The sequence below is a fragment of the Cynocephalus volans genome, chromosome 7, assembly GCF_027409185.1.
Source record: "Cynocephalus volans isolate mCynVol1 chromosome 7, mCynVol1.pri, whole genome shotgun sequence".
NCBI classification, from domain to species: Eukaryota; Metazoa; Chordata; class Mammalia; order Dermoptera; family Cynocephalidae; genus Cynocephalus; species Cynocephalus volans.
In genome coordinates, this window is record NC_084466.1 from 18138878 (window position 1) to 18163851 (window position 24974).

Genomic DNA, 24974 nt, shown 5'->3' on the forward strand with positions numbered 1-24974 from the left:
GAAGGAAAGAGAAGGCAGTTCAGTCTGGCACCCGGTACTCTTTGGGAAAACAAAAGGGGAGGCAGGTCGCAATACTGCTCTCTTCTCATAGAAAACGGTCAGTTTTTGTGGCATGGTCCATTGTCCAAGTGTGTAAGAAAAGAAGTGAGTTGGCCATTCAAATAGCTAAAATGCAGTTTTATCTGACCAAAAAACCCAGGATTATCTGCACAGTCTCTGCAATGCCAGGGCAGTGCAGATGAGAGACCACGAGAGCAGGGAGTCGCTCATCCGGGCTGCAGAAGAGTCCACTTCTCTCCGATCAGGATCAACTGCAGGGGCCTCTGTGGTGACAAATTCAAACTCCGTGGGGCACACGTCATCCATGCACCCACTGCCACTCCCTGAGCCGCTGGATTCATCACCTGGTGTGGAAAGATTGAAAAAGAAAGTTGGATGACAAACTGGGAAAGAGTGGAGGCAAAGAACGCAACAGATATGGGCTTGGTGGTGGTGGCGGGGATCTTTCCATGCAAGGGTCCCCCAACTCTCCCCTACAGGTTTGTGTTTAATGGGCAGGTTTGTGGTGGGTGGGTGGACTGTATAGAAAGAGGTGATGGAAACACAGTATTAATTGAACATGTGAACCCCAGACCCAATGGGAGGCCACACCTACCGTGGTGGCATCAGAAAGATATTTCTTCTTCTGGCCAATATTTAAATTACTTTAAGACATTCCATTCTTTGCTCTTTTTTTTTGTAGCTCAGAGTTACTGTTCTCAGCAGATAGCATGCTTTTAAGAGGATTTTTAAAGAATATTTTAAAGGAAAGCATAGAAGAGGAAAACAAGCACTCTAAATAGGAAATTAGAGGAAGTAGGAAACTGAAGAATAGTGTGGAAGGCATTGGCTACATTTTCCCACCTGTGCTCTCCTTCTAAGAACAAGGATGGACTTCATCTCAACCAGTCTCTCCCTTTAAAGGGGTTGACAAGCCATGGCCTGCTGCTTGTCTTTGTATGGCTCATAATCGAAGAATGGTTCTTATATTTATAAGCATTTGGAAAAAATAAAATGAAGGATAATATTTTGTGACATGTCAAAAGCGTGTATGTGAAATTCAACTTTAAGTTTCTGTATATGAAGTTTATTGGAGCCCAGCCACACCTGATCATGCACGTATTATTTATAGCTACATTCACGTTACAACAGCAGGGTGGGAGGGTTGTGATGGAGACCGTATGGCCCTTAAAGCCCAACATATTTAGTATCTAGCCCTTTACAGAAGAAGTTCACCATTCCCTGCTCGAAGTCAGTGCCCAGGTGCCCATGCAGCATATGGTCTTAGGGGAGCGACTTCCCTCCCTGGCCAGCATGCCTTCTTGGCCAGCTCTATTCCCACCTCTCACTGCTTGGTTCTTCTGCTTTGACAAATCCTCTCTCTCAGACCTGGTCCCAGATCAGGCTCCATCAGTTACTAGTGATGTAATCCCACCTGGGATTCTATCATGTATTTGCTGATGCATCTCTTTCTCAAGAATGTACACTGAGAATGTAGAGACTTTGTATGTACAGCTCATGTCTGTATTTCCATGACCTTTAATGGTCCCTGACATATAGCAGGCACTCAATAAGTACTCGTTAAATAAATAAATGTGCCTTGGGCAGTTTACTCAACTTCTGTCAGTTTCCTCCTCTAAACAAATATGGATGATGACATTTTCCTTGCAGAGTGGGTGTAAAGACAGCTCACAAACCCAGTGCTGTCAGTGAAGCCTGATGGAAAAACATGGTTCCTACAGCAAAGGCCACCTAGAATTTAATCTGATGGTTTTAATTTAAATGAACTAGGGCAAGCCAGTTGGCCTCGCTGAGTTCTGTTTCCTCACCTGTAAAAATGAGAGTAGTAATATCTACTTCATAGAATTGTTATGGGGAAATATGTTCCCAGAAGGACTCAAGAAACTGTAAGCTTTGTAATGACATTTCCTACTTCTCCTGCTTGCCTGGTGATTCCAACCGATAGCCTTAAACTCCTCCCTGCTGGCCTGAAATGGTTATGCACTTTGAGTTGCTCCTGAGAGTGGCACCATCTCGGCTGCTGGATGCTACTTAGGTAAAGCCAAGGTAATGTAGGAACTCTTCTAACATCCCCTTGAATGAGAAAGACACAACTTAGCACATTTTTTTTAGATGGCGTGTTTAAATAACAGATGAGATCACTTGAATATACTATATAAGGTGCTTAACATTTTCTCTGATTTATCTTCAGTGGCCTTTACAAGGGGAAAAATGCCCATTAATTAAATTCAGAGATATCAGAACTGCTAAGGGAATTGTTCTGTACACCAGTATCATGAACAAGAAGTAATATAACCTTTACAATGATATTATTAAAGTGATTTAGAATATTAAAAATGTGGAAAGCAAATAATGACAGGAGATGTGGGCTAGGAAAAATAATGGCCCCAAATTTTTCTGAAGAGGAATCACAAATGCAGGTAGTTGAGGGGTGCGATGGGTGACTTGAGAAATGTCAGATGCCGTAACGGTGATGATGGCTGTCAGATATGATAATGGTTTGTATGATAGACACTATCCTAAAATAGAGAGCCAAAATTGGTGCTTTTGACAGAGCTACAGGATGCTCTTAACTGTCGATTTTTATTTTCTTCTGAGGGAAAATGGAGCTAGATCTCTGCCTCCCGGACATTCCCTGAGCTTTGCAGATTGACATGTATCTAACCTCTTTAGGTCAGAGAGGAGAGAGAAGAAACAAGGCCAACGTCAACTAATTCTGATGTATCTTGAATTATTCATTCCACCAGCCAATGTCCAGATAATAAAGTGTTTTATTAAATGGAGAAGGCAGAAGGGATGAAATGAGAGGAGCGAGGCTAAGTAACGAGCACAGGCAAAGCAACAAAGGCTAAAACCTTGTGTAATATTCTCTTCTGAAGAGGAGAGGAGAGGTTTTGCTAAAAGGAGGAGGGCTAATGGGATGATTTTGAGAAATTTTGCAGCAATGAAGTCTGTCAGGTTGGTAATTATCCAATGTTTAGAAAATTAATTTTTGAGTTCTTTAAAACGGAATAAAGCACTACTAATTTTCTGCAGGGGATAACTCCGTAGGATGATGGTTAAAACTTAGATGACTTAATGTCTTCCATCTGTAACTTGTTTCTTTCTGTCTCATTAATTAAAGCACACAAGCATCATCTTTTGCTTCGGTGACCAAATTACAGAATCACTGACAACTTCACATCTTATGTTCAAGAATTCTTTTCCTAGGAACTCTCTTTGTAAGGGTACACACTTTAAAAAAAACCACAAAAACACAACAAAAACACTAAGCCAACTATAGTTAGTTTCAGGTCAATATTCACTTAATCATCCTTCAAATCACTTCTAATGCTTTTGTGATCCTTAATAAAATAGTCATGTGTAATACTGCACCAGCATTTTACTATTTCTCTCAATATTTCAGCTATAAATGTTGCAGTTCGTGTATGTGCACAACTGGACAGAGAGAGAAATAATGCAGTAGAACCCACTCACTACCCACCAGACACTGTCTTAGCTCCTATATATATCACCTCAAATGAGCCTCCCAACAGCCCCTTAGGTAGAGATGCTTCCTATTCTATAGCAGAGGACCCCAAGACTCAAGAAGTAGAGTAATTTGTACAAGGCCCCAGTTCATAAGTGATAAGATGGGGATTCTAGCCCACGCTTGTCTAGGCAGTCTACAGAACATTCCTTTGGTGGTTCTGGGGGTAAGGGGCAGGGTTTGGGGTAGACATAAATGTGGATGGGGAAAGGAGAAAATCAAAACTTTAATTTGTTGTTTTATCATTAATGGGTCAACTGGTAGATGAAATTCAATTTTAGCTTCGATGTGGCTGAATGTAAGCCATAGAAACTATTCCTTAAGACCAGTTGTGATCTTAGTAGCATCCTAAGTTTTGTGGATCAGAACTCTCTGTCCAAAAGCCTATAAAGAGTTTCACCAAATGGGAAAGAATGAGACAAAGTTAAAGAAGCATATTGAAGAAAGACTACGATATAATCTTCTATAACCACTCTTTACTGTGGGAGTTACTGGTATGGGTCAAGATCTTCTTACTTGTGTCCTGGAAGTTGACGTCATTGCCGTTGTATGCATTCTTCAGTTTGTTGGTCATCACACGCAGAGCCATGATCTGCTGTCGGATGAAAGTGTCGGGCCGCGTGATGTCCACGTCCACCTCGGGATTGTTGATCTGGTTAGTCAGCCCGTCATTCATGATCTCGGGCAGGTACCTGCAAGGCAGAGGGGCAGGGAATAGAGCAGGGCAGGACAGCAGGAACTTCAAAACCAGATTCTGCCATGCTGTCTCTAACAGCGAGCCCAGACACCTGCCAAAGACTGGATTTAGTTCTGGAAAACTTCCCCAAAGGTAAAAAGAAGGAATACATTTTCTCAGAAGGGGATGTGGCTCAAATGGTTTCTGACCAGTTTTCTTAAATGGCAATGAATTCTTAGGTAGGCTCGCCTGCAGATGCTACATTGGGGACCTATAGAAATCATTACTTAAAATTAACTGCTCTTTCCTCCTTCCATCCCAAATGTTACATAACTCAAGTCGAGGACTCGACAGCTTCCTCATTTCTCCTATTAATTTTGGTAGTAAAGACTGGACTTATAAATTACAGATGAGCTGAGAGTTTTCTTGAAGAATGAGGATGCTTTTTCTTAACTGAGAAGACCCTACCTCAGATTTTAATCAGAAGAAACTTCTGGATATTAAAAAAAAAAAAAATCTTTGGGATGTTTTAGGATTTACCATTGATTATCGGAATGTTTGAGTGACTATTAGGGTTTTCGTTCTGTAACAGAATCTTGGGTTTAATTTGGTAGATTTACCAATATTCAGTAAAACAGAAAGGTAAAATCTAATGGTTTTGAGCTTCATATTTCTTTCAATTGTACCAAAATGTCAAATTCTTCATGAAGGGATAAGGAAAATGTGGTATATATACACAATGGAATACTACTCAGCCATAAAAAAAGAATGAAATTCTGCCATTCATAGTAACATGGGTGAACTTGGAGAAAATTATGTTAAGTGAAATTAGCCAGGCACAGAAAGAGAAATACTGCATGTCCTGTGGGAGCTAAGAAACAAAGAAAGAAAAAAACCGTAACAAAACATTGAACTTTCAGAAGGAGAGAACAGACTTATAGTTAGTGCAGGTGGGAAAGGGGCAGGGGGAGGGAGGATAGGAGCAGCTGGGTAAGGGACACAGGAGGTAATTACAACTTGTAATGATGAACATGCTAACAATATTGATTTGATCATCACCTACTGTACACAAATACCAATAGTTAACTCTGTACCCCATAAATATGTCTAAATAAAAATGATAACAGTAAAATAAAAAATTAAATTAAATAAAAAACAAAAAACCCCAAATTGTCAGTCCTTCAACGTAAGCTGCCAAGCTGCCTAGGTGTATTTCTACAAGTGGAGACTAAAGATCGTGGACACATGCTTGGTGCCCTCTCTGACTCCTTTTTACTTTCATGACCTGTCAATTTTCCTCCCTTCAAGGTGTCCCCCTTGTCTTGCAGAATCTACTGCCTGCATTCATCTTATGGTTGCCCCTCCTACAGGTGTTCCTTGTTCAGGACGCATTTTCCCATTTAAGTCCCAAATATCCTTACAGACCCAGGCCAGTTCTCACTTTCTCCTCAAGATATTTTCCAGCTTTCAGGAATCTGCCCACACATTTGTAGAGCTGCCAGGTTCAGATGGTATTTTGTGCACTGCACAAAGCCGCCCCTCTGAGCCAAGGGACTGAGTTGGTGCTGACATCCAGCCTCAGTTCTGTGGGCACCAAGCCATGCACCTGCAGGGCAACTGGTCAACAAAATGGATGACTTTTTCTCTTTTTGGCAATCTTTTTATTTCAGAAAATTTCAGTGTATATAAAAGTAGAGATTATAACATAATGAACCCCTATGTTTCCATCTGGGTCCCTTTTTAAAATTCCTACAAAGGTGCTATATTTGTGTGTGTCCTGGTAAGAAACAGATGGTGCATTCAAAAGGGTAATAACAAGAGTTTAAAGAAGAATCTATTTACAAAGATGTGGACAAGGTTAAAGGAAACCAGCACAGAGTGGTAAAGTGTCCTGGGGCTGGCAGCAGGAGAAGGTGGAGAAGCTGTTACCAGAATGCACAAGAACTGAAACTGCAGAGAGGCACCAAATGACACATGACCTGCCAAACCAAGGCCTGTCCCAGATGGAGCCAGAGGAAGGATACCCTGACCTCTCTAGTCCCTCCCCCTGACCTCCAGCAGCTGCCTCCCATTGGCTGAGTCCATTGGAAGCCAGTGGGCAAGAAAGCCCAGGTAATGGAGCTTGTAGAGGTCCTCCAGGATATGGGCCAGGGTGAGGGGACAAGAGCGGATCTCCAGGGGAATCAGAACATCCAGCACTGGCACCCTACAGGCTGGCGGCAGCCCTGTCTAATTGCTATTTCTGTTATTCTCCTATGGCCTCTACTGTTGTTGCTCGAAAGCTGAAAAACTTTCTTGCCTCTATTTTGCCATTTCTATTCACATATTCTCATATGATATCCTTATGCTTAAAATTCTTCCCCTTCCTGCAAGTCATTGTGCAAGTTTTGGAAACCGAAGGCTTTGCCCATCAGCCTCCAAAAGAAAAACTGCAGAGAGAAACTTTGATATTTAAGCCATTTTGCAGGCATTGAATCTTATGCATGATGTATTTGTGTGTGGATTGGTTTGTCCATTTTAAATCAGAGGTCTCCTGAATAAGCTCCATGTCTTCTCTTCATCCATATCTTGAACAAAATCAACTTCACAATACTCATTAAATAATGAATAATAAAACACACAGAGTGCATTGTAAATTCTTTCCCATGAAGCTTCAAGTATTTACTGCCCTAAAAAATACCCTAATTGAAATTTTTAAAAGCCACAAACCCATATATCTTTGTCTTTTCAGTAAAGCATAACTTTTTTCCTGTCTTTTAATATATCTGGTATATAAATAAATTCTTGTTTGATTCTGAGATTGTCTTCCTGATATAACTTCTGAAATGTGACACTGGACTGACTTTAATTGACATGCAATTAAATGTGCCAGGCTCCATAGCTCTACCTAATTATTACAGCCCATTGGAATAAACAATAGCAAATGTGGGACCTCCTTTGCTGACAAAGGAGTTGAGAGGGGCTGAAAGGTGACGATTGATTCTGGTGTTGCTCCTCCACATTTTGGAAAATGACTCCAGCAACGGTACCTATGCTGAGTCAGAGGCGGGCTTTATTTCTTTCTGATGCCGTGTGCGCTGCATGGCTAGTGGAGACTCATTTATCAGCAGCTCACTGCGACAGCTTACATGGGAATGCTACCCTTGGGAGTCTGAACATCCAGCAACAATAAGAGACTGCCAAGTAAACCCAGCCTCTAACTGTGCCTACTGATGCACAGCCACTTATAATAAAAACAAGTAACAATGCGCCCGCATCCTCAAGAACCTTTTCTCCTTTTGGTGTATTCAAAGGGTGACTTTTCAGGCAATGTGGAAACTTAAATCTAAAACAGTTGAAAAAGAAAATGCCATTTTGCTATTCCAGAGGTACATCCTGAGGCTGAATCTACGGATGTCCATTGTGCAGCCTGAATGACGGGGCTGTGAAAGCTCAGTTCAGCACCAGGATCTCATGGGCCCATGCTTTGTTGCTACTTGTGTTTGGTCTCTTTACAGAACGCTCATATCCTGCAAGAACAGCCACATCTCTGAGCCCACAATGCTCTTCCTTTTCTTAGATTTCACGTAGCTGTTTGACATGACAGTGTTCTATTTTTGCACCATCATATCTGTGGGAGGCAGAGAAGGAGAATCTTGGCTCACGTAGCCCGGGCTGTATGCATGTTTACCTGGGGCAGGGAGAACCCAGAAGTGAGGGCAAATTGGAGAGTGGAACAGCGTGTCGTCGTGGGCCAGTGCTTCATGCTGTGGCAGGTGGGTGGCACCCACCAACAGCCAAGCAGAGCTTCCCTATTTGGGTTGCCTTCTGTTTTACAAGAGCATGGCTAGGAGCTAAATCTTTGGCAGTTTTGCAGACTTGTTTTTCTTCCCATCTAATTTCAGATTGTTAATGTAGGCTTCCTTGATTACATCCAAACATTGAAGCTGATTAGGGTGGAAGAGTCTCATGGGGATTTAGGGGAGGAGGCTGATCCATTCAGGATCCTGTGCAGGACCCTCATTGGCAGAGGGGCAGTTTCTGTCCCCTGAGAGACTTTAAACACAACTTGTCCCGCAGAAGTTTCCCACCAGCCAACTACAGCACCTGCCATTCTCACCATCTGAAATCACTTCTTATAGCTGAGCCAATGCTTCCAGAAGGACCCTGTCAATATATGAAGGTGCTTGCTGATAGGAGAGGCCCGTTACCTGACCAGCACCCAGTCAGCACTTCCCAGGCCACGTTAATGCTGGTAGTTGTTCAGAGGTAAGGAGCTGCATATTGAGGGAAAGGGTCACACAACCCTCAAGATTTAATGGGACTAGAAGCTAGTCAAAGTCTGAGACGAGAGGTACCAGCAAGGGAGGTTAGCCCAGTGGTGCCCGGTGGGGTTAAAGAGGGAGCTGAGGAAGAAAGGGGGTAAAAATGGGGTGCCACGGTGCTGGCCCGAGTTTGTTCAGGTGCCTGGCACTTCCTCCTGCCTCAAGGCACAACTGGGAGAGCCAGGTGCAGGCAGCTCCAGTACTGTTGCCACAAATGAGCTCCTTTCAGTACATACCTCTGGAGCAATTCCTAATCCTAAACTACACATTCAGTCATCTTCGGCCTGCTTAAGAGTCTTACTGATTTAAGTAGTTGTCATGCTAATACAGATCCCAAATGCCTTACCAGCAGGCCCCAAATTTAAAAATCTCCAGCATGTTTTCTTCAAGCTGTTTGTTAGCAAAACTTCATCTGATCTGAAATGAAGCTAGTTATAGTCCTCATTCATCCCACTTAGTGTGAATATTAATAAATTTTGCTGCAGAAATGCTAATGGGTTTGATTGTAGGTTGCAGCCCCAGACCTCACAGGGAGTATTCCATAATATACAGTATACTCACTGTGGTGATTTTCTAAAATCCAAAACACCCTGAATTCTGAGACACACATGGTCTCCAGTGTCTCAAAGAAGGGATTGCAAAGAAGTTTTCTTAAAATCTAAGTCTTAAACTTCATGCACATTACAGATGGTGATTATTTAAAACAAACAACAAACAGAAAACAATAGGTGTTGGTAAGGATGTAGAGAAATTGGAGCCCTGTGCACTACTGGTGAAAATGTGAAACAGTGCAGCTGCTGTCAAAAACAGTATGGCAGTTCTTCAAAAAATTAAAAATAGAATTACCATATGGTCCGGCAATTCCGCTCCTAGGTATATACCCCAAAGAATTAAAAGCAAGGACTTGAACAGATACTTGTACATCTCTGTTCATAGCAGCATTTTCATATTCATAATAGCAAAAAGGTGGAAGCAGCCCAAGTGTCCATTGATAGAAGAATGGTAAACAAAATATGGTATATATGAACAATGGAAATATTATTCATGGAAGAAAATTTTTATACATGCTATAACATGGGTGAACCTTGAGGACATTATGCTAAGTGAAATGTCAGTCACAAAAAGATACATTGGACAATTCCACCTATATGAGATACCTAGGGTAGTCCAATTCATAGGTATAGAAAGTAGAATGGTGGTGTCCAGGGCCTGGAGGAAGAAGAAAGAGGGAATTTGTGTTTAGTGGGTACAGAGTTTTGGTTTAGGAAGATGAAAAAGTTCTGTGGATGGATGACGGTGATGGCACTGTGGATGTTCTTAATGCCACAAACATGGACACTGTAAAATGATGAAAATGGTAAATATTATGTTTGATATATTTTACCACAAATTTTAAAATTTAAGTTTTAAGTGTAGTTGTTCTAAAGTTCTTGATATAAATTACTTTTTTCTCTTGCCATTTTTCCTGGCTGCAAAGTAGTATTACTTAAAGTGTACTGTGACCTTATGCTTTAAGTGGATTTATAAATTCTTGAAGACTGTTAAGCTGGAGTTGTCTGTGGCATTGGGGACTTCATGAGATGTGATGCTGAGATATGGTTAAAGGCACATGAACTACATATGACCTGGGACACCTGAGTTCACTCTGGGACCCAGCAGTGTGACCATGGGCAAGTCATTTAGCTACTTTATATACTCACTATGCAATTCTAACATATTCTTAGGAACATTAAATTGTTAATATGTCTCCTCCAGATACCAAACTCGCTCCTTAGGAGTGGCTGTCAGAGTGGAATCTGGAGCTTTCAAGCCTGAATTCAGGTACAGAAGAACAATTTTTGCAGCTTTTCTCCAGCTGGAGGATGTGAGGCAGGAACGGATTTGGGAACTCTCTTGGAGAACACACAGCTCACTGGTTGTAGCAGGGAGCAGAAGCTAAATTCCTTAACTTGGCCTCTTAATTCACTGGAAGGAACTTCCCAAACCCACCTTTTCTTGGTAAACTATAGAGTGGATGAGAAAGAAGACCCATGAGCCAGTGTTCAGGGCTGCTGAGTTGTGGACCAGCAGCTGACTTGCAGCCATCTCTGCCTATAACATTTTTTACCACTTTCAGGAGGTTCACGCAGCTTCCTCTCTCCCAGGATTGTCAGGAGGGCTTCATGGGATCTTCCCCTGCCCCCAACTATGCCAGAAGAAGGGAAGTGGTCATTTTAGAATGCCAGGTTTGACAGTTGCCAGTTCTTTCCTTAGACAGAATTCCCACCTTCCCACAATGTTTGGCTTGGTATACAGTGAATTCTTGACACTTCTTTAAAATACAGCTAGAGTGCTTTGGGACACATTCCACAATCAGACTGAAATGACATTGTCCTGCCAGACCTGGCAAGTCACTGTCTTTGACAGATTTCTCATCCCCGTGCATCATTTCATCCTCCCTCTGTCTGCTCCAATGTCCTCAGTCATGACTTGCTATCTCCTTTGGTTAGTCAATCCACACAGGGCCTGCTGAGAGTGACTGATCTATTCTCTAGATTTTTCCACTTTTCCTATTTCTTACAATTTACTGTGTTTACCTCCTGGCCTCAGGAAGGATTTCCTTGGAGACACGATGTTTCTGTGAGAATCAGGTGCCTTGAAAAACAGCACAGGCTCCCTGCACAAGCTACATTTCCAATGGGTCCAATTAATCCTCGCCCCTCAGCCAACTCCTTGACCGCCGCCTCCTAGAAGGCATTTAAAGAAAGGACACACTGACAGCTAAACACTGGCTTACAAGGAGAAAATTGGAAAATTATTTTTCCAGTTTTATGGGGGGGAGAGAGGAGTCAGGAAATGACTGACCCAAGAGTCCTGCAGACTCTGAAATAATTTATGTCCTGGCAAGGTAACTCATGTGCAGGTACGACTTGGCTCTCACACCGGCTTTTATTTGCATTTTTTCTGCCTCATCTTATTGTCTCCTATGTTGTCCTTTCCTTTTTAATCCCTATGAATTTAGAAAAAGGGTCCTCATGAAGAGAAAACAATGCTAAAGGAAGTTATAGACGATGTAGTTTAATATGGCTATGTCCTAAAAGCACAAAAATCTGCCTCTATATGAGCCAAAAGGTAAGAGCCTGTGTGAGCTCGGCTAGGGCATTATTTTTTCTTCTGCTGCTGCCTGACAAAATTCTAACCTGTGTATGTTAACCATATAAAAGTTTTATTTCCTTCCGAGCCTCTGCTTTCTTTCCTGCCTCCCATCTGATCATTACTCTCTAGCTCCTGTACGGACAGCTCATTCCAGCCACCAGCTGCCCAGAACGCCCTTCTCAGGGGTGACTGATGGCTGCAGATGTCCTCCTAGGGTCTCTAGGTTCACCCAGGAACTTTAAGAGGCCTAGATTTGTAGCCTGCACCATGAGTCTTTAATTTTTTTTCCCGTTGGGCTTCTAGATTATTATCGATTTTCTTCTGTAACTTACTAGCTTCCTTTCAATTCCTATTTGTCTGAGTTGACTGTCTCCTCCCATTTCCCCCTCACAAGTTGCGTTGGTGAGTGAGAAATGGGAGGTGCAGAAGTCACACCTGGGAACTCATCTTCGCCCCGACTGAAGAGGCATCCTAGGCTGCCTTTCTCAGGTGACAGTCACTGCTGTGGACTGTACGGAAAACCCTTTATTAGCTCTTCCAATAGGTAGGATGTGACTCTGAGTACTAATTGTTATTGACTGAAGGAGTGGGGTGCACACAGAAGAATGTGACAGAAGGATTCTGATAGACACAGCGATCACAACAGTTCTTTGAACTTTCAAAAGGAGAGAACGGAACTGAGGCCACCAGAGGAGAGAAAGGGGGAGGGGGAGGGGTGAGCGAGAAATTGCTACAGGGCCACAAAGAATGATCACACTGTGTGATGAGAAATAGACTAATTATCCTGATTTGAGCATCACCTATTGCACACAGGTATTGATATTCAATGCTGTACCCCACAGATATGTACAATCAATTATGTTTCAATTAAAACAACAAACACAGAGAAGCAGCAATGTCTGGTTTTTCAAAGACTTCACCACACAAGCTTCAGTTTATAAACTCCAGACCACGATACTCTCAATCGATGTCTAATAAGCATCTCTGTTCCCAATCACTTGTTGATAGATTTTTAATAAAATAAGGTTCTAGTTCTTTTATTTCATATAGGTGATAAGAATAACCTTTCTTTCTTTTTTCTTTTTCTTTTTTTTTAACAACCATTCCCAAACATTTAAAAAGGCTTATCATCTTAAAACCCATACTTCAGAAATGGGAAAAAGTAAGTTATCTGTGTTACAAATGGGTTCTTCAACTTACAAAATAGTTTAGTAGAACTTCCTTAAGTGAAAAAATTCTTTCATGTGTTTCTAGACCAATTAATATTTCGATGAGAAGAAAGCTTCAACTAAATTTAATTTGACAAATCTTTGTTGATTATTAATTTACTATACTAGTAGATATAAAGTTATAATATTAAGATTTTCTTTCAGTGGAAAAATAAAATAAATGGAATTAAAGAAAACTATGAATGATAAGTTTTCAATCGGAACATAATTTGAGTCACAAATATTTGACAGCTTCATCTTTCTAATAATATGCTTATTGAATAATAAAAGATACACTGCATTGGAAAAAATTCTGAAATGTTCCTGCAAATAATTTCTTTACATTAGATTTGATCATTTCCCCACCTGCATAAAATCCTCCAATGGCTTCCCATTGATCTCAGGATAAAATTCAAATCTGGCTTCTCAGTACTGACGTGGGTGCTTTTCCACCTCTGTGGTCCTTTCCTAACCCAACAATTCAGCAGTATGGTGTTTAAATTTCCCAAACCCACTGAGCGCTCTCCAGCCATGGTGGCTTTTTATGTGTTGGCCCCCACTACCCTATTACAGCACTTAATCTGCAGAGCATTGCCCAGTGCCTGGAACAGAGGCATGCTGAATAATGTTGCTGACACACTGAATGGACGATGTAGACACACAAAATCTTTTACAGAGCTAAGGATCTGTTTCTGACTTGGAAAGGGCAGTGCTTAGCCGTTGTTTATTTAGGAGACAGAGTATTGCCATCCAAAGAATACTGGGCTAGGATTTGGGAGATTCCCAGCTTTTATCGTTGTGAATTGGGTAATCATGGACTAATCATTTACTCTGTCTGGGTTCCTCATTTGCACAAACAGGAACTTGGCTGAATCATTTCAGTCTCCTCTTGCCCTAACTTCAGTGGTCTTTATCGTCCCCGTCATTTTTGGTGGGGTTTAGTCCCATGCTTTAGCCCCACCCACGAACATTCCTTATACAGTCAGCCCTCTATATCAGAGAGTTCCACATCCATGGATTTAACCAACTGAGGATCAAAAATATTCAGGGAAAAAACAATGAACAATAAAAATACAAATAAAAACCAATGGGGTATAACAACTATTTACATCGTATTTACATTGCATTAGGTATTATAAGTAGTCTAGAAATGATTTAAAGTATACGGGAAGATGTCCGTAGGTTATATGCAGATACTATGCCATTTTATACAAGGGGCTTGAGCATCCATGGAGTTTGGTATCCTTGGGGGGTCCTGAATCCAATCCCCTTTGGACACCAAGGGATGACTATATTTCCTTTTGTAAGAAATCGTGTATGTGCTTATACCCAGCAAGCTGTGTAACTATCCATGGGAATGCAGTTCAAAATGTAACCTTCCTTCGAGCCAAGGCTGAAAAGTAAACACAGATGGGCAACAGAGCAGCTCGAAAAATCTAGCGCTTTATTCATTAGGCCATCTGGTCATCCCCTACAGTAGCTTTCTGTACAGTCATTAGGAAAAGACACATTAGAAGCTATTAATTCACAGCTGAATTTGCTGGCTAAAGGTCTCCTTGTTAAAAGGCCAGGCACTGGTAGAATACTAAGTCTTTCTGAGTAGCATGTTGTTAATATCATCCATTTCCTTCTGTACTCCATGATCTAAGATCTGGATATTGATGCTTTGGGCAACTTGAAATGGTTGCATCTCTTTCTTTAGGTGTCTCAATTTCACCTTGCTAAGCGTGCCCTGGTATGGTTATAGTATCATTACCAACAGATGCTAAAAAAATGCAACTCAGCAGTGTAAAAGGAAACACCAAAGAAGCACCTCACTTGCATGCCCTGCTTATCTTGTGCAGTTTCTTCTGAATTTAATAACCACATGCCTTCTTGTTACCTTTTCATCACGGCTGTTTCATATGCTTGAAATTGTCCAACAAGGCCCCAGAGTAGACTCCTCTCTTAGATTCTCCACCTGCTGGTCAATCCCCAAGTATTCCTTGAGTCCAATTCACCAGCTGCTTTACCCACCTGCAACCCCACTGATGAGGGCTCTGGCAGATTCCTCTCCTTGTGTCCTGCCCTGCTTGCCAACTCCCAACTAGTTTCTGCATCCAAGTTCTCCACCCTATGAAAACCCAGGCCAAGCCCATATCTGGGCTGAATCTACACATTCTGAAATTCCACATCAAGTGGCCGTAGCTCCAGTCAGCAGAGCAGAAGGATGAAACAGAGCCATCTCTGGGCAGGAGGTTCTGATGGGACTTTACAAGGTGGGGGGCCTATTAGAACCCTTTCCTGAGTATCCCTCAGATATTTTCTTTACCTTTCCAATAAACACTTCCATTTTTTTGCCAAGGGTGAAAAAAATTTACAGTTGAACTTTTGTTTCCTGTTTAACTTGTGATTAAAAAAAAAAAAAAAAAAAGAGCCCTACAAATTTAACTGTGGATAAAAATAGCTCCACTATCTTAAAGTCATTAAGTGAACATAAAAGGCTTATTGTGATCTCCGGGTATCTGCAACCTGGCATCTGTCACCATTCCTCCGTCCTCATCCAGAGGTGAGGCTGAAGAAAGAACTTTTTAAGCTAGCCGTAGTAACGCCATTTTGCAAGGCACAAAACATTACCCTGGTTAAAAGTCCCTAGCATAGGAAAAGTACAGCCTGAGGTTGAGACCAGATAACGAACAGGATATCTGTGGTTATGCACCTGGGCCCCGGCCCGAGGCAAAGGGCGGATAGTTCCCAGAAATAGACAAGTCAGTTAAAGTTTCAAGAGTGCCCCTCAGCTGTTTCAAGGACTCCCACCAGTTTCCAGGGTGCCCCTCAGCTGTTTCAAGGACTCCCACATAACCGAAGCTCACCCCAGGCCTTATTTGAACTGACCAATTAAACTCGCTTCTCGCTTCTGTACCCGCGCTTATTTGAACTGACCAATTAAACTCGCTTCTCGCTTCTGTACCCGCGCTTTTTGCTATAAAAAGGACCCAGGAGCTTCACTCGGCGCGCCAGTCTTCCAAAAGACTGTGTCGCCCGGGTACCCGTGTGTTCAAATAAACCTCTTGCTGTTTGCATCCGTCTTCGTGGTCTCGCTGTTCCTTGGGAGGGTCTCCCTGAACTGACTGACTACCCACTTTGGGAGTCTTTCATTTGGGGGCTCGTCCGGGATCGGAGACCCCCACCCAGGGACCACCGACCCACCAACGGGAGGTAAGCTGGCCAGCAGTCGTTCTGTGTCTCGTTTCTGTGTCTCGTTTCTGTGTCTAATCCTGTGACTCTGACTGTCTTTCTGAGTGCGCGCATTTTGGTTTCAGTTTGTTCCGGGTTAGTCGCTCTGGGAGCGAAGTGCGGGTAGCGAACAGACGTGTTCGGGGGCTCGCCACCCGGCAATCCTGGGAGACGTCCCAGGATCAGGGGAGGACCAGGGACGCCTGGTGGACCCCTTGGCAGAGGATTATTGTGTTTTGGTCTCACCGCGTCTCGGGAGGCGCGCTCTGCCATCGGACTCTTTCTTCTATTTCTACGGCACTCGGTCTCGTCGCCGTTTCTGGTTTCTTTTTGTCTTAGTTGTGATAGGTCTTTGCGTCGTCGTTCCCCTATTGGAAATTTTCGAGATGGGGCAAGGTGCCCTTACGCCTCTCTCCCTTACTCTAGATCATTGGAAAGATGTCAAAGCCAGGGCTCACAATCTGTCCATGGAGATCAAAAAAGGAAAATGGCAGACTTTCTGTTCGTCTGAGTGGCCCACATTCGGCGTAGGTTGGCCGCCAGAGGGAACCTTTGACCTTTCTGTCATTTTTGCAGTTAAAAAGATTGTTTTTCAGGAGACCGGAGGACACCCGGACCAGGTTGCCTATGTCGTGGTATGGCAAGACCTCGCCCAGAATCCCCCTCCCTGGGTGCCACCCTCCAGCAAAGTCGCTGTTGTTTCGGGATCAGAAAATACTCAAAGGCCACCTACAAGGAAGCCTTCCGCCCCTCCCCAACCCCCCGTCCTCCCGACACCAGATGACCTATTTTCTCTCTCTGAACCCCCACCTTACCCGGCGGCTCCGCTGCCCCCTCTGGCCCCTCAGGGAAACAGATCGGCACCAGGCCGAGCGCCCGGTGATCCTAGCCCTGAGGGACCGGCTGCGGGGACTAGGAGCCGCCAACCTCGCAGTCCGAGAGACGGCTCCGGTCCTGACTCCACCGTAGCTTTGCCCCTCCGAGCCATAGGGCCCCCAGCTGAGCCAAATGGCTTGGTCCCTTTGCAGTATTGGCCTTTTTCCTCAGCAGATCTTTACAATTGGAAGTCTAACCATCCTTCTTTTTCTGAAAAACCAGCAGGTCTCACGGGACTTCTTGAGTCCCTTATGTTCTCTCACCAGCCCACTTGGGACGATTGCCAACAGCTACTCCAGATCCTCTTCACCACTGAAGAGCGAGAAAGGATTCTTCTGGAGGCCCGCAAGAACGTTCTCGGGGATAACGGGGCCCCTACACAACTCGAGAACCTCATTAATGAGGCTTTCCCCCTCAATCGACCTCAATGGGATTACAACACGGCCGAAGGTAGGGAGCGTCTTCTGGTCTACCGCCGGACTCTAGTGGCAGGTCTCAAAGGGGCAGCCCGGCGCCCCACCAATTTGGCCAAGGTAAGAGAGGTCTTGCAGGGACCGGCAGAACCCCCTTCGGTTTTCTTAGAACACCTAATGGAGGCCTATAGAAGGTACACTCCGTTTGAACCCTCTTCTGAGGGGCAGCAGGCTGCGGTCACAATGGCCTTCATCGGCCAGTCAGCCCCAGACATTAAAAAAAGGTTACAAAGACTAGAGGGGCTCCAAGACCTTTCCTTACAAGACTTAGTAAAGGAGGCAGAAAAGGTGTACCACAAGAGAGAAACAGAAGAAGAAAGACAGGAAAGAGAAAAAAAAGAGACAGAAGAGAGAGAGAGGCGGCGTGATAAACGCCAAAAAAAAAAAAAATTTAACTAGGATTTTGGCCGCAGTGGTAGGTGAAAGAGGGTCTAGAGATAGGCAGACAGGGAACCTGAGCAACCGGGCAAAGAAAACACCTAGGGATGGAAGACCCCCTCTAGACAAAGACCAATGCGCGTACTGTAAAGAGAAGGGTCACTGGGCAAGAGAATGTCCCCGGAAAAAGAACATCAGAGAAGCCAAGGTTCTATCCCTAGATGACTAGGGGAGTCGGGGTTCGGACCCCCTCCCCGAACCTAGGGTAACATTGACAGTGGAGGGGACCCCCATCGAGTTTCTGGTCGATACCGGGGCTGAACATTCGGTGCTGACCCAACCCATGGGGAAGGTAGGGTCCAGGCGGACAGTCGTAGTAGGAGCGACCGGCAGCAAAGTCTACCCCTGGACCACTCAGAGACTTTTAAGGGTCGGACATAGGCAAGTGACCCATTCCTTTTTGGTCATACCTGAGTGCCCTGCTCCTCTGTTGGGCCGGGACATCCTGACCAAACTAAAGGCTCAAATCCAGTTTTCCACAGAGGGCCCACAAGTAACATGGGGAGATCACTCTACCATGTGCCTGGTCCTAAACCTAGAAGAAGAATACCGGCTGTATGAAAAGCCGGCCTCTCCCTCCATCGACCCATCCTGGCTCCAACTTTTTCCCACCGTATGGGCAGAAAAGACAGGTATGGGACTGGCCAATAACGTCCCACCAGTAGTAGTAGAGCTGAAATCAGGTGCCTCACCGGTGGCCGTCCGACAGTATCCAATGACTAAAGAAGCCCGGGAAGGCATCAGACCCCACATCCAAAGGTTCTTAGACCTAGGGGTCTTAGTGCCCTGCCAATCGCCCTGGAACACCCCTCTGCTACCAGTAAAAAAGCCAGGGACCAATGACTATCGGCCAGTCCAAGACTTGAGAGAAATTAACAAAAGGGTGCAAGACATTCATCCCACGGTCCCAAATCCATACAGCCTCCTGAGTTCCCTTCCGCCTAGTCACACTTGGTACTCAGTCCTGGATCTCAAGGATGCCTTTTTTTGCCTCAGACTACACCCCAACAGCCAGCCACTGTTCGCGTTCGAGTGGAGAGACCCAGAAAAAGGTAACACAGGTCAGCTGACCTGGACACGGCTGCCACAGGGGTTCAAAAATTCTCCCACTCTCTTCGACGAGGCCCTCCACCGAGATTTAGCTCCTTTTAGGGCTCTCAACCCCCAGGTCATATTACTCCAATATGTGGACGACCTCCTAGTGGCAGCTCCCACATATGAAGGCTGCAAAAGAGGGACACAAAAGCTCTTGCAGGAACTGAGTAAGTTGGGGTACCGGGTATCAGCTAAAAAGGCCCAGTTATGCCAGAAAGAGGTCACCTATTTGGGGTACCTGCTCAAAGGGGGAAAAAGATGGCTGACCCCGGCCCGGAAAGCTACAGTTATGAAGATCCCTACTCCCACAACCCCCAGGCAGGTCCGCGAATTTCTGGGTACTGCCGGATTCTGCAGGCTCTGGATTCCTGGGTTTGCTTCCCTGGCTGCACCCTTGTACCCCCTGACAAGGGAAAACATTCCTTTTACCTGGACTGAGGAGCATCAAAAGGCTTTTGACCACATAAAAAAAGCCTTGCTGTCTGCCCCCGCCTTGGCTCTCCCAGACCTCACCAAATCATTTACTCTGTACGTAGATGAAAGAGCCGGTGTAGCCCGAGGAGTGCTTACTCAGACCCTAGGACCATGGCGACGGCCAGTAGCTTATCTATCAAAAAAACTGGATCCAGTGGCCAGTGGGTGGCCAACCTGCCTAAAAGCGGTTGCTGCAGTGGCACTCCTCCTCAAAGACGCTGATAAGTTAACCTTGGGGCAAAATGTGACTGTGATTGCTTCCCACAGCCTCGAAAGTATCGTGCGGCAGCCCCCCAATCGGTGGATGACCAATGCCAGAATGACTCATTACCAGAGTTTGCTGCTAAACGAAAGAATATCTTTCGCGCCCCCTGCTGTCCTGAACCCAGCTACCCTACTACCAGTCGAGTCAGAATCCACCCCAGTACACCAATGCTCAGAAATCCTTGCTGAAGAAGCTGGGACTCGACGGGACCTGAAGGACCAGCCATTGCCCGGAGTGCCTGCCTGGTATACAGACGGTAGCAGCTTCATTGCGGAAGGTAAGAAGAAAGCAGGGGCCGCCATCGTAGATGGCAAACGGACGGTATGGGCAAGCAGCCTGCCAGAAGGGACATCAGCCCAGAAGGCCGAGCTAATAGCCTTGACGCAGGCATTACGCCTAGCCGAAGGAAAAAACATCAACATCTACACGGACAGCAGGTATGCTTTTGCCACTGCTCACATTCATGGGGCAATATATAAACAGAGGGGACTGCTCACTTCTGCTGGAAAAGACATTAAAAATAAACAAGAAATTCTGGCTCTGCTAGAGGCCATTTACCTCCCTAAGCAGGTCGCCATTATCCACTGCCCAGGCCACCAGAGAGGAAATAACCCTGTGGCGGCCGGGAACCGGAGGGCCGACGAGGCTGCAAAACAAGCCGCCCTGTCGGTCAAGGTGCTAACAAAAACTACAAAGCTTCAAGAGCCAATCGAGCCTGCTCAAGCTAGGACCAAGCCAAGAGAGCTCACTCCTGACCAGGGAAAAGAATTCATTCAGCGGTTACATCAGCTAACACACTTAGGACCAGAAAAGCTCCTTCAACTGGCAAGCCGCACCAGCCTCTCCATCCCGAACCTCCGGTCCACTGTTCAAGAAGTCGCCAATCGGTGTCCAGCTTGCGCCATGACTAATGCGGCTACCACCTACCGAGAGACCGGAAAAAGACAACGGGGAGATCGACCCGGCGTATACTGGGAAGTAGACTTTACAGAGGTAAAGCCTGGCCGGTATAGAAACAAGTATCTGCTAGTATTTGTAGATACTTTCTCTGGATGGGTAGAAGCTTTTCCTACCAAAACGGAAACGGCCCTGACTGTATGTAAAAAGATACTAGAAGAAATCCTGCCCCGTTTCGGGATCCCTAAGGTGATCGGGTCAGATAATGGCCCAGCCTTTGTTGCTCAGGTAAGCCAGGGACTAGCCACACAACTGGGGATAAATTGGAAATTACATTGTGCGTATAGGCCCCAGAGCTCAGGTCAAGTAGAGAGAATGAATAGAACCATCAAAGAGACCTTAACTAAATTGGCCTTAGAGACCGGTGGAAAAGACTGGGTGGCCCTCCTTCCCTTAGCGCTGTTCAGAGCCAGGAATACCCCTGGCCAGTTCGGTCTAACTCCCTATGAAATCCTCTACGGGGGACCCCCCCCCATACTTGAGTTGGGAGAAACACTGGGTCCCGATGATAATTTTCTCCCTGTCTTATTTACCCACTTAAAGGCTCTAGAAGTTGTGAAGACCCAGATTTGGGACCAGATCAAAGAGACATATCAGCCCGGTACCATAGCTGTCCCCCACCCGTTCCAGGTCGGAGACCGAGTGCTGGTCAGACGCCATCGACCCAGCAACCTTGAGCCTCGGTGGAAAGGCCCGTATCTGGTATTGCTGACCACCCCGACCGCAGTAAAAGTTGATGGCATCGCTGCCTGGGTCCATGCTTCCCATCTCAAGCCTGCACCACCCCCGGCACCAAACGAGACCTGGGAGCTGGAAAGGACTGATCATCCTCTTAAGCTGCGTATTCGGCGGCGGAAAAATGAGTCCACCGGGTAAGAACCCCCACCGGCCTGTGATCCTCACCTGGAAGGTACTGTCCCAAACTGGAGAAGTTGTCTGGACCAAACAGGCTACCCAGCCGCCTTGGACTTGGTGGCCCGATCTTAAACCTGATGTATGTGCCCTGGCGGCGGGTATTGAGACCTGGGATATCCCGGGATACATAGCATCGGGCTAGGCCCAGATCAGACCCCCTGATTCAGACTACACAAAAGCTTATAATCAGATCACCTGGGGGGTCCCAGGGTGCAGCTATCCCCGAGCTAGAAACAGGCTTGCCGCTTCCCCCTTCTACGTGTGCCCCCGGGATGGCCGGACCCTTTCAGAAGCTAGAAGGTGCGGAGGGCTGGAATCCCTATATTGCAAAGAATGGGGTTGTGAAACCACGGGGACAGTCTACTGGGGACCTAGTTCCTCATGGGACCTCATAACTGTAGAACGTAACGATAGCAGTAAAAACTGTGACAACACCGGCTGGTGTAACCCCCTTAAAATAAAATTCACAGAGAAAGGAAAAAATTCCAGAGATTGGGCACAAGGAAGAACCTGGGGACTAAGGTTCTATTTGACGGGAAACGATCCAGGTGTACTGTTCACCATTCGCCTAGATATCACCAATATGCCAACTGTGGCAGTGGGCCCCGACCCCGTCCTTGCAGAACAGGGACCTCCTAGCAACAAGCTGTTCCCAATGACTAGCAGGCAACCCCCCGCGGCACAAAGGAGCACTGCTACACAGAGCCTCCTATCACCAGGCACTCTACCCCCCACCACGGGTGACAGGCTCTTTGGTCTTGTACAGGGGGCCTTCCTAGCTCTAAATGCCACCAACCCGAACGCCACAGAGCATTGCTGGCTCTGTCTGGCCATAAGCCCCCCCTACTATGAAGGAATAGCCTTTTTGGGAGAGGCCAATTATACCAGCGCCGAGAGTTGCCGTTGGGGGACCCAGGGAAAGCTTACTCTCACAGAGGTCACAGGACAAGGGTTATGTATAGGAACAATACCTTCTACCCATCAACATCTTTGCAACCAGACCCTATCCATCAATTCCTCCGGGGACCATCAGTACCTTCTCCCCTCCAACCATAGCTGGTGGGCTTGCAGCACCGGTCTCACCCCTTGCGTTTCCCTCTCAGTTTTTAATCAGTCTAAGGATTTCTGTGTCCAGGTTCAGCTGATTCCTCGCATCTATTATCATCCTGAAGAAACTTTGTTGCAGGCCTATGACAACCCTCATCCCAGGTTTAAGAGAGAACCTCTCACACTTACCCTAGCTGTCCTACTGGGAATTGTGGCAGGTATAGGTACCGGCTCGGCTGCTCTGATTAAAGGACCTATAGACCTCCAGCGGGGCCTAACCGAGCTCCAGACTGCCATGGACACTGACCTCCGGGCCCTCCAGGATTCAGTCAGCAAGTTAGAGGACTCATTGACTTCTCTATCTGAGGTAGTACTCCAAAATAGGCGAGGCCTTGACTTACTGTTTTTAAGAGAGGGAGGCCTCTGCGCGGCCCTCAGAGAGGAGTGCTGTTTTTATGTAGACCATTCAGGTGTGATACGAGACACCATGGCCAAACTCAAACAAAGACTAGATAAAAGACAGTTAGAGCGCCAAAAAGATCAAAACTGGTTTGAAGGTTGGTTCAATAGCTCCCCTTGGTTCACTACCCTACTATCAACCATCGCCGGGCCCCTAGTACTCCTTCTTCTGTTGCTCATTCTGGGGCCCTGTGTCATCAACAGGTTAGTCCAATTCATCAATGATAGAATAAGTACAATTAAAGTCCTGGTTCTTAGACAAAAATATCAGACTATAGATAATGAAAATAACTTTTAACTCCGCTCTAAGATTAGAGCTATCCACAAAAGAAATGGGGGAATGAAGAAAGAACTTTTTAAGCTAGCCGTAGTAACGCCATTTTGCAAGGCACAAAACATTACCCTGGTTAAAAGTCCCTAGCATAGGAAAAGTACAGCCTGAGGTTGAGACCAGATAACGAACAGGATATCTGTGGTTATGCACCTGGGCCCCGGCCCGAGGCAAAGGGCGGATAGTTCCCAGAAATAGACAAGTCAGTTAAAGTTTCAAGAGTGCCCCTCAGCTGTTTCAAGGACTCCCAACAGTTTCCAGGGTGCCCCTCAGCTGTTTCAAGGACTCCCAACAGTTTCCAGGGTGCCCCTCAGCTGTTTCAAGGACTCCCACCAGTTTCCAGGGTGCCCCTCAGCTGTTTCAAGGACTCCCACATAACCGAAGCTCACCCCAGGCCTTATTTGAACTGACCAATTAAACTCGCTTCTCGCTTCTGTACCCGCGCTTATTTGAACTGACCAATTAAACTCGCTTCTCGCTTCTGTACCCGCGCTTTTTGCTATAAAAAGGACCCAGGAGCTTCACTCGGCGCGCCAGTCTTCCAAAAGACTGTGTCGCCCGGGTACCCGTGTGTTCAAATAAACCTCTTGCTGTTTGCATCCGTCTTCGTGGTCTCGCTGTTCCTTGGGAGGGTCTCCCTGAACTGACTGACTACCCACTTTGGGAGTCTTTCAAGGCATCCAGAACAAGGATCCCATGCTTAATGGCACCTTAAGAATAAGTGCTCCCAGGTACCCACCAAACCTGTCACTCTCAGCAGCTGTCGCTAAGTGACGACTTGTCCCTCCACGCTCTGTTGCTTTTTGTATATACAGGCCTGCAGCCTTGTGCCAGGAGAGTCTTCCCAGGCTGCATGTGCGATGCCAGTGCTGTGAGAACCTCAAGTCACCCTCACCTGGCTTTGCTGTGCCCGTTCCAGCATTCCTCTTCGTTGGACGTGCCCGCGGTCATGCTCTCATCCTTGCAGATGGAGTAGGGTAGTGCCGACCAGACCTTTTTAGACAGCTTCAATTTCTCTTTTATGTCTGTGACCTGATCGAGAAAGCAAGGAAAGCGAGTGAATACTCTCCTCGGGCTTTGCCCGTTTCTACACAAGGACGTAACGCAGGTGAAGGTTACAGAAGCTGTGATGTGTTGAGCACCAACTCTTTATTGGTTTTAACCGAGAGACACTGCCCTGCAGGGTTTATTGCCCAGGAAAGCCTCTCTTCCTCTTGCCTCAATCCTCCTCGGACTCTGGCAGAGGGTTCTGAGGTAATTGGCTTTTTGTTTTCCACCTTTTCCATCCTTCCATCCTTTGAGTTAACTACTTATGAAGCATCTCTCCTGGCTTTGGGTCCCTTTCCTGCTGAGAGTCCCTACTGCAAACGCCCTAAGTATATTCTCTAAAATTCATTTGCCTGGATGTCAGATAAATGCACCAAAATAACGCACCGAGAGATAAAACACTTTCCCAATGGATTACTTGTTTCTGCAAGAAATAAATACGGTCACTAATTCAGCTGCTGGTAACCTC

The 24974-nt window shown here is 45.6% G+C and overlaps 1 protein-coding gene across 1 annotated transcript in view; it reads right to left on the minus strand.

Annotated features, from left to right (window-relative positions):
• Positions 1-201: 201 nt before the first annotated feature.
• The window catches only part of GPC6 (glypican 6), a 1160507-nt gene continuing 1135734 nt past the window's right edge, over positions 202-24974 (minus strand). Inside the window, exons 7-9 of the mRNA XM_063102632.1 lie at positions 24354-24490; positions 4106-4281; positions 202-404 (exon numbers count right to left, since the gene is read on the minus strand). Of these exons, the coding sequence (XP_062958702.1) occupies positions 202-404; positions 4106-4281; positions 24354-24490 (516 nt within the window). The remainder of the gene's footprint in view (positions 405-4105; positions 4282-24353; positions 24491-24974) is intronic.